The 10,303-nt window shown below is 43.2% G+C and overlaps 1 protein-coding gene across 1 annotated transcript; it reads left to right on the top strand.

The window, feature by feature from the left end:
* Positions 1-877: 877 nt before the first annotated feature.
* CHRNA1 (cholinergic receptor, nicotinic, alpha 1 (muscle)) lies at positions 878-9,853 on the top strand. Its single transcript, XM_009873950.1, has 9 exons — positions 878-958; positions 2,839-2,984; positions 3,136-3,180; positions 3,603-3,712; positions 3,943-4,138; positions 4,752-4,989; positions 6,053-6,276; positions 7,560-7,799; positions 9,722-9,853. Exons 1-9 carry the CDS (start codon positions 919-921, stop codon positions 9,851-9,853), a joined length of 1,371 nt encoding a protein of 456 aa, XP_009872252.1. The 5' UTR covers positions 878-918.
* The last annotated feature ends 450 nt before the right edge of the window (positions 9,854-10,303 follow it).

Genomic DNA, 10,303 nt, shown 5'->3' on the forward strand with positions numbered 1-10,303 from the left:
ATTACATATATAAAATAAATAACATATGTATTTTATATATGTGACATATTACATATATATAATTCTTCTCTGCTTGTTTTCTTTTCTATCCTGAATAACCAAGTATTGTTACTGAACACCTCACTCTTCACCCCTTTTCCATGCAATTTATGACAACAATGAGCAATCCACTGGACCTGCTCTGCTATAGAAACCAATCATACATTCCTACCATTTGCTTTTCACACTTCAGCAAGGGTGTCTATGGGGTGATTTTCCCTTATACTTCAGGTTACTTAGGTTAGTTAACAGATTTCAATGGGGAGACTCTACTGAGTACATTCTGAAAATCATGGTAGATTCAATGGTAGATACCTCTTGATCATATTTGATCACTTTAAAGACTTCTCATCTATCTGTGAAGCAAGGAGAGCAGCCTAATCCCAGAGCACAGCCAGGACGCTGGTGAGGGTGCCTCAGAAATAACTGCTGCAATCTGCTTTCCCTCAGAGAAACAAAATCCCAAATCTCACAGGTTGTTCTGGTCAAAAAGGATGACATGCAGCTTTGGATTGCCAGGTCAGGAAGTTTCTGAGATCTCACCAAGATGTTCAGTTACTCTATAGATAATCCTTTCTTATATTTATTTATATATTTATTTTTTTATTAACTCGTAGGTCACATCAGCACTTAGAAAAAAATGACCATCTGTAAACAGCAGAAGATACTTGACTGGTGAAACTCACTGTGCTCCCATTTCCAGCCTGGTGGTGCAGTGGCCCTCAGCTGTCATTCCCAAAAACAGGTGCTGTAAATCAATACCTCGGTGGTTATATTTTGCCAGCACCCTGGCCGGAGGCACCACAGCACTCCTGAGGAGACCTTAAAGGCGCTTTGTTTGTGCCCCCATCTGTGTGACTGTAGCAAGAGGGAGCCAGGATGATGAAGGTCCATCGTGCACTCCTCCTCATCCTCACAGGTAAAAGCGCCTCAGCCAATGCTGTGACCAGGGGTCGGCTCCTTTCTGAGTGTGCAGGATCAGAGCTTGGTGTGTATGTTAATGTGAGTGAATGTGTGTCCTGGGAGCAGCCTGTCCTGCTGATAATGGTTATGAACACTACAAATCGTTTAAATGAGAGCTACAGAGTGTATTGATAACAGCTCAGATATTTGTAATTCCAGACACCAGGTATTTTTAAATAAGAAGTTTTTGTGTTTAATTGTTTTTTTTTCCTCTTTGTCATCTTTTTTGCCATGCTGCCATTTACTCTAGTGCTACGTATGTTTCAAAATGTGTGAAAGGATCTAGTAAACATGGCTTGAAATGTAACAATTCATTACAATAATTTTCATTAAGTTGTGGAACTACTGATAAGGAAGCAAAAGTTATTTGCAGCTGCATCTGTTGTACCTGGATAATTCTTTTTAAACTGTCCTTAAAAGAATAAGTATTTTATGATCCTAAAAAACTTTTCACCACATTCAAGCAGTATACTAAATTCCTACCAAGCAGCACTAGAAGGTAGCAATGTAAAAGAGTTTAATTGTTGTAATAAAGCATAGCAAAGAGGTTGACTTGCGTAGGATGCTGTGATCATAACTGTAAAATCGAAAGACGATTCCTGCCCACCCCAGCCCAGCCGCCTGGCCAGGGCAGCAGGCAGTGCTTGTCTGAGACAGGCAGATTTCTCAATGGCAGCCAAGATTTTAATACAATCTCATGGCAGGACAAGGCCAAGACAGAATCCTTGGCATTTCAGCTCCACTATGTAAAACGAGCTGACGAAAAGTCAGTTAGGAAACAAGGGGAAATCCTGGCTTAGGTTGGAGTCAGCAGCAAAACTCTTGTTGACTTTAGTGGCCTGGGATTCAAACTGAGACAGGGTAAAGCAAGGATGGGACCTGCCAAAAATGTCTGTGGTGAGGCTTAGCTGTTCTCTTCCCTCTCACTACCTTTAAAAGCCCCAAGCCCCCTTGCATTTGTTCTACTCCCCTGTAACAGCAAAGCAGCTGCAGCATGGGTACGTGATGCAGCTGCTTGCTATGAAACAAATGAGCTGGAAATGGGGCTCGACTGGTTTTCTGTGAGGTGGGAATCAGCCCTTGGGAGTACAGTGCCACACAGTACTCTGCTAAAGCTGTACTGAAACGAAGGCATTTTCCCTCGTGATGTTGTTCTTGCAAGTGCCCTTTTGTGTAGTACTGCCCAGTCACGCTGCGCGCTCGGTGGGCAGAGCTCTCCAAAGAGAGGTTGAGACCTTCCCTGAGGAAAGGGCAATACAAGATCACTGTGTGAATGGTTTTCTTCTCTCTCACCACAAACGCAACCTGAGCAACTCCTGTTGAGGTCCTGCTCTGCTTAGACTTCAGATTGTGGTTTCAGCTCAATGGCTGTTGTTCTTGGCTCTGTCCCTTAATGTTACTGTCACAGGCAGGTCCATAGAATTGAAGGTCAGGAAGACAACATCAGAAATCCCTGACTATATGTATTCTCTGCACTTAACTGACCACAGGTATTGCATGTAAGATCACTTGCGGGTTGGGAGAGCCTGGAAGAGGTTCCTAATGCTCAGTCCACAGTCATCGCTCTTCATTTTTATTCATCTCCTGGATGGAGGCCGTTGTTGCCTTGCTCTTAGGCTGACCTCCAGATCAGATAGATAGCTACCCCTGCCAATGAATGGTATTTGCAATGCACATAATGCACATCTGAAATGAGGAGTCACACAGTTGGCTCGGTGTCCACCCACCACCAGCAGCTTGCTGTTGACAGTGTTTCCTTCATGCCCACCTCACACTGAGGGCACTGTAGCCTGTCCCCTTTACCATCTCACTGATGCCACCTCTGCTTTTCTGCAGCTGGGCTGGCCCTGTGCTATGAGCACGAGACTCGCCTCGTTGAGGACTTGTTCAGGGACTACAACAAGATGGTGCGCCCAGTGGAGGACCATCGGGACGCCGTCGTGGTCACCGTTGGGCTGCAGCTCATTCAGCTTATTAGCGTGGTACGGTACGAATGTGTGGTACATGTTGAGTTACTGGCTTGCGTGATAGTGCCAAATAGTGTCATTTTTCCAAGGAAACAATTTTTCTCCTTTAATCATGGTATTTGCTGCTACTGCCTTCTTTTCTTTCTTTTTTTTTTTTTATCCTAAGGATGAAGTAAATCAGATTGTGACAACGAACGTACGCCTGAAACAGGTAACTAAATATTGCTAAACATGTCATCCAATTCAAATAAATGTGCTGGAAACAGACAGGAATTAACTACTCTGTTATACTTTCAGGGGTAACTTGGACAGTTGGGTCAGCCAGCAGAGCATTTCTTCTTTCTGGGGTCTCAAGAACAATATGTGCTAGACACTAAGAACCTTAAGAAAAGCATTTTGCATTGTATTTCAAACAATTTTCTGGTATATTTATTGTTTGTTTTCTTTTTTTTTTGTATTTACAAGCTTCTTAAATCAGAATTTTTGTTAATGTAACAAAATCAGCTGAAGATCCCATTAGCATATGTTTATGTTTACCTGCATGTCCTAAAGCAAGGGAGGTGTATGTTTCTAGGATGTACCAAAACTAGTCCCTGGAAGAGGTTCTCAGTGGCTGAAATCCTCCCTCTTTAGCAATGGACAGACATCAACCTCAAATGGAATCCAGACGACTACGGTGGTGTTAAAAAAATCCGCATCCCCTCAGATGATATCTGGCTTCCAGACCTCGTTCTTTATAACAAGTAAGGGGTGCTGGGGAGGGGAGGGGTGGCTTTGCCCTGTGTCACAGCTGTGGTGGGGCTGCTTTCCCAGGACATCTGAGCTGGTGGCTGCATGGCTCAGAGCAAGCTTCTCACGGAGCAGGGACGATGGCACTGGGGCAATCAGTCCACCCACAGCCGCAAGGAATCCTTCGGCAATGATGTTAGTTAAGCTGCTTGCATTGCCATCAATATCCTTGTTCCATTTGCAGTGCAGACGGTGATTTTGCAATCGTTAAGTTCACCAAAGTCCTTCTGGAGCACACGGGCCGGATCACCTGGACACCACCAGCTATTTTTAAAAGTTACTGTGAAATTATAGTGACGTACTTCCCGTTTGACCAGCAGAACTGCAGTATGAAACTAGGAACTTGGACTTATGATGGTACAATGGTTGTTATTAACCCGGTAAGCAAGAAGTTTGTAACTGGGAAAAGGAATAAAGACCTAGGCATATTTTTAAGGAGATCTCAGATTAAGAGTGGAATATAATCTTGTTTTGACTGAAGAAGAAGTAGGCACTACCTGTAAAATATAAAAGCCCAACTGGTAGATCAAGAACAAAATTTCCTGGTTTGGTTTCTAAAATTCTTCATATGCATAATTCCTGTGCCCTAACAGTCTCCTACCTGCCTATCCTCTGACAGTTTCACAGCACTCTTTATGGTGCTGCCTGTTCTGCTTTTGTTTGTTTTCTTTTTGGGGGGGGTGGGGAGTGTGGAGGTTGTGATTTTTCTGTGCTCATGACTTTGCATTTGCAAGGACTCTCTCTGTCTCCTCGGGTATGCCTATCTGTAAATACTTAATCAGCCTGTCTCTTTAGTCAGTTACCCCTGATTGTTTCTGTAAAATATTTAGTTGAATGCTGTGTAGAGGATGATATTCTAAGGTAAAATAATATAAATAAGAATGATATGCTGACAAAAATGCATGAAATGCCTGAGTTATCAGGAATTCTGTTTTGATATTGTCCGTAACACCTAATATTGAGAGTATGGTTTGGGTTTTTTTTTGCTGTCAGGAGAGTGATCGTCCAGATCTGAGTAACTTCATGGAGAGTGGGGAGTGGGTGATGAAGGACTACCGTGGCTGGAAGCACTGGGTTTACTACGCTTGCTGCCCTGACACCCCATACCTGGACATCACCTACCACTTCCTCATGCAGCGCCTGCCTCTCTACTTCATCGTGAATGTCATCATTCCCTGCCTGCTTTTCTCCTTTTTAACTGGGTTCGTTTTTTACCTACCCACAGACTCTGGTACGTAAATTTATTCATTCTACTGCCACAGAAACAGCTCTTCTAACAAGTTTCTGAGAAATTCTCAGTATCTGAAATCACCAGCAAGGGCAGCACTTACTAGAATTGGACATTTCAGCTCAAAAGAATGGCTCTAAAGATTCTGCAAATGAAGAGTAAGCACTGAAAGGTGAAACGATTGATTTAAATAAATTGGGTAGATTTTCCCCAGAAATCACTGATTATCCAGTTAACTTCCACAAAACAAAGATGTAGCTAGTTGATTTTTATGTTTTGCCAGAGGTAGGTACGTAGTAAACATTGAGAGCACACAGAAATGACCGAGGCACTTCTGCACCGTGTCAGAGACAGAGAGCTTGAACAGTATCTCCCGTGACACAGAGTAATCCTGGCCTGGCCTCCTTCATCCAGGCTTAGCAGCTCTTGTTCCCTGCAAGCATTTCCTCTGCTTCATTCCTTTTACCTTGTGCTGACTTTTCACACTGCTTAATTTCATTAAGCTGCTTCTACGAAATACTTGACTTTTTTTTTTTCCCCAGTGGAAAACTTTCTATAAAGTTGAACTGGATAGAAAAAAACAATGTGTAAATCATGTTTTGACATTCCTACATACTGCAAGATCTCAAATAGCAACTGACCTCTGGTGTCAGATGTGATTTTTGTCTGCCCACTCAGCTCAGCATGAGCCTGCCAGAGAGAAAGGCGAGCGAACCCCAGGAGACTGTGGAGCAAGCATTAATCAGGTGCCTATAGTTCGTCATTCAAAATGCACAACCCACGAAGTGCTCCTGGCAAGTAAGCTTTCTGCATCCATCACCCCTACATCAGCCCAGCCATGCCTCGTGATTCCCACCTGACTGCTGGAGCTGATGCTACATTAGGCTCTCTGGTTTGGCCAGCCTAGTTACTGCTATGGATGCTGGGAGAGATGATAGCACTCCAGATGCACACATGTGTACTTGTGTGAGCAGCCATTGTCCGCATCATATCTTCTCAAATAAATACTCTCTGTACTGAATGTTAAGAGCAGTGATTTGGTAAATTATTTTTTTTTGCATGACAGGTGAGAAAATGACTCTGAGCATCTCTGTCCTGCTGTCTTTGACTGTGTTCCTTCTGGTCATTGTGGAGCTGATTCCCTCCACCTCCAGTGCAGTGCCTCTGATAGGCAAATACATGTTGTTCACAATGGTGTTTGTCATCGCTTCAATCATCATCACGGTCATCGTCATCAACACCCACCACCGGTCCCCCAGCACTCACACCATGCCGCACTGGGTCAGGAAGGTGAGCTCTATGGCTTTGCATGTTTCCTGGTTTCCACTGAGCACTCCATATTTTATTAGCAGGTTTTCTCGTAAAAGTCAACAAGAATTGGGGAAGTAAGTGCATCACGTTAAATCTCTCTAGGCACAAGAGCCAGTGTTTACTACTCAGCTGTGCATAAAGTCAGCAAGACTGCTAAAGTGCCCACTTAAGTAACTAAACTGTCCACTGGGGTCGAGTCGTGCAGATGAGGCAAAACACACGGAGCTGAAGGTACAGGAAAAAGAAAACGTCCAGCTGGACTCAAATTACGTTTCCTAGTCCAATTCTCCATCTGATTGCAAAGCACTGCTCCCTGCCAGTGGCCAAATTTGCCAGCCCACGTGAGTGCAGAGCACAAAGGCCACTGGGGATACCTGCCTTCAGCATCCTGTTTTGCAAATGACAGTTTAGCAAAAACTATGATCTACTCTGTACTTTTCCAGTAAATACAATTGCTCTGTGGCCCTTTGGAAACAAGAAGATCCTTGCACAGTAATCTAAATGGTAACCACAAGATGAAGAAAAAATTGGATGTCTGTCATCACAAGTTTTTTGCCAGGGAGACAGTACCAAAGAGGTTCCAACTAGTTATTCTTGCCTTTTTCAAGCTTGCCCAGGTTCATATTAAACCATGACATAAGAGATTTTTCTGTGTATCTCTGATTATATTTTTAAGGCTATAACTTACATCAGATTCACTCTGCAGCACAAAAAAATCCCTGCAGAAGGGAGATTTCAACAGGCAAACACTGCATATGCTTACAATTGCTCTGGCAGCAAGCTGCTGTTACTCCAAAGGAAGTTACTGCAAACTCTATGTGCATGTATAATAAGAATTTGTAATGTCAAACGTAAGTAGCCAGAAGAGATCCTTTGTAGTCCATTCTTCAAGCCAAATTCATAAGCAATATGTTCCAAATTAGATGAAATTGATGGAGCTCTGTCAGTTCTCACTAGCTGAGGGTCTGCTCCCGGGTATTGCACTCCGCTTCACGTGTAGATGTTGCCTGTCTGGCAGGGGGAAATGGTTTCCAGAAAAACGTGTGACAATCCTGCAGGTGATTACATCTGCTCCAGGACATAAGGCTGACAAAAGCCCCAGTGTGGCCAAGGCACAGGCTGTGACACACTCTGAGAGGGAATCTGTAGCTCATCCAGCGCGGGAAGAGATTTGGGAGAGCAGAGGCTTGCCTTTGTTCAGCTACATCTGTAACACAGCCCTGCTGACCAGCAACTGTTGTCTTCACTCTCTTTGTTTTCAGATCTTCATCGACACAATCCCAAATGTCATGTTTTTCTCTACAATGAAACGACCGTCCAGGGATAAACAGGACAAAAATATTTTTGCAGAAGATATTGATATTTCTGAAATTTCTGGGAAGCCAGGTTCTGTGCCTGTCAACTTCTACTCCCCGCTTACCAGAAATCCAGACGTGAAAAATGCTATTGAGGGAATCAAATACATTGCAGAAACTATGAAATCGGACCAAGAAGCCAATAATGTAAGGCATTTTTTGTGCATGATTCATTTCTTGCTTTCAAATTGTAACTTCTTATTTTTCTGGCAAAATATCCCCACCTCACAAAAACATTTTGAGCGCTTGTTTGGCTTTAGCAGAGGACAGTCTTCTCCCCTCAATACAGTCAACAAGGAGTGACAGATAAGTACTGCAGGTGGCAATTGAATATTGTGTGTGTGTTTGTGTCCCAAAGAAAGGTGACGGTGCTAAGGTTTTCCAAATGTGATATGTGAAGCCATAGAGATGGAGCATCTGTGAGTAACAAAGCAGTTTCAAGCACTGTGAGCAAGTTCCAAAACATATTCCTCCTGTCTCCTGCTCACACATCTTCCACCTATGGTAAGCAAGTTCCTGTCACTTTTGGAAAGCCAAGAAGCAAGCCAAAATCTAAAAGGCTAGTAGTTTTATCTGAGAAGTGCTAAGTGTAACTTACAAGTGATAATTCCAGTTTCAATAAAGTTTTGTTTTATTCCTAATTGCTACAAGTGGTCCTTGCAAGTGAAGCACGTCACAGGCTACTCCGATTACTGACTTTTTCCACACTGCAAGCCAAAGGAAGGATAAATGCGTGTGGAGTCACACATGGCAGTGTTCCCCAGGAAAACCTAGCTCTGCCGCCTCCTAGCACATTCAAGGCAGTTAACCCCCTCTTTCATTTCAGTTATCACAGCTCATGCAACTTTTGCATGGATAATTCAGTACTGGTACTTCACCTTTCTAAATTATCATAGACCTTTCCTGTTGAGCTGCTGGGGAAAATGGGGAGGGAGTTCTCAGGGGCAATAATTTGGCCATGCTCTTGAAAAGAAAGTGTCTCCTTGCCATGGGCAGGATTTATAGCGCGATGTTTGTTCCTGTGACCAAATTCCTGGAGCATGTGGAATAGTTCTGGCTGTAGGCTCATGTTCCCCATGACTCTTATGTCTCTCTGAAGATAAAGTATTACCTTCAGGGGGAGCTGGCCGGGCTTCAGCGCCTCTGGGCTTTGCTTCCGCCTGGGCTTACAAGGAGGGTCTTCAGGTTCCTGGCAAGCACTCCCTTCGGAAGTGGAGCCCAGCTGCTTGTGTCAACTGGGCACCACTGATAAACATTTCCAGGGACATTCAGAAGCCAGGTTCTCCAAATAAACTGAGGCTTATGCCTTCTGAATGCTACCACTTAGCTTCATTCATTCAGGCACTTTATGAACCACCTCAAAACAGCACTAATTTGCTGTGTCCTCCAGGTAAAACAGCCTCTTCTACTTGTGGGGCAACTAAGGCAAAGTAGAGGGTGCCTTAGGCCAGTACGTGTCCCTCTGTAAGGCAGTTAGAGGGTGGAAATCCTGAGCCTTGCTACACTTAGCACTTCACACTCTGCTTGATCTCATGGTGCTGTGTTCCCACAAGAGAATCCAGTGAAAACAGACTCATGGAGCCAGTGGTTCCCACAACTAGAAAAAAGGCTAAGGGAGCTATGGAGAAAGTTTTCCCGGACGTTAGAGTCTATACTGGGCTTGGAACGCAGACATTAGAGCTGAGTGTCAATTGCTTAGGTATCCCAAGAGAATGAAAAAGACAATATCATTGTGTGAAACTAAGTGTTTTGCTTTCAATGTTTCAAACTCTCTTTCAAAAGTAACTGTACTTTCACTAAAAAACAAGCTTTTCATCATCTCTTTTTAATGAAGTCGTTCACCAAGTTGCCAGGGTTTTTAAAAGTTTAGGTTTGAAAATTGCATTTCTAGGTAGCTTAGACTTTCTCAACCACTCACCTGCTTTTGAAAAGAAAATGAGTACTTTTTGCGTAATAATAATGGAACTTAAGGAAGAGCTTTTCTCTTGTCCAAGGCAGTAAATTACAGGAATGCTCGTAACAAACATGGTTCTTCAGGGATTTTACCATCTCCTTTCTTTCTTTCCCAGGCTGCAGAAGAATGGAAATTCGTTGCAATGGTGGTTGATCATCTTCTCCTTGGCATATTTATGCTAGTTTGTATAATAGGAACATTAGCTGTATTTGCTGGTCGCCTTATTGAATTAAATCAGCAAGGATGAACATCAACTGGAAACTATTTGCTACCCTGGTCAGCATCTGAAAACATCTTAACCATCAAAACCTGGCCAGCCTCCAAAGGTTTCACAGAGAGGAATTGGTCCCTGCTGGGAAAGAGCAGGGGTGATGATCTGCTGCTCAGTGGCATTTCACTCCCAAAAAGTAACACTTGTGTTACTGGTAGATTGAATGGCTGTCAGCCAGGTTTTGATCTATTTTATTCTTTATTAAAAACATTAATGTATTAATATGACTGTCTGACTTTGTAACCCATAAATACAATTCCAGTGAAATCAATAGCCCTGTAATAAACTTTAGCGGAGCTGTAAATCTGTATCCAACTTTAGTGTTCAAGCTGGTTTCAACATCTGCTCTGTGGTTTTTGTATTGGCAGAGTCACAAATGACTCCTCATGTAACACTAGATGTAACCACCAGAAATATCTCAAACTC

This window comes from Apaloderma vittatum, unplaced genomic scaffold (genome assembly GCF_000703405.1).
Source record: "Apaloderma vittatum isolate BGI_N311 unplaced genomic scaffold, ASM70340v1 scaffold19747, whole genome shotgun sequence".
Lineage (NCBI taxonomy): Eukaryota > Metazoa > Chordata > Aves > Trogoniformes > Trogonidae > Apaloderma > Apaloderma vittatum.

What these genes read in the sequence shown, in the direction of transcription:
- CHRNA1 (XM_009873950.1), top strand. Translation starts at nt 919, where the DNA reads ATGATGAAGGTCCATCGTGCACTCCTCCTCATCCTCACAG. An exon ending in CAATGGTTGTTATTAACCCG is followed by an intron (nt 4,139 to 4,751) that starts GTAAGCAAGAAG and finishes TTTTGCTGTCAG; the next exon opens with GAGAGTGATCGTCCAGATCT. An exon ending in TTACCTACCCACAGACTCTG is followed by an intron (nt 4,990 to 6,052) that starts GTACGTAAATTT and finishes TTTGCATGACAG; the next exon opens with GTGAGAAAATGACTCTGAGC.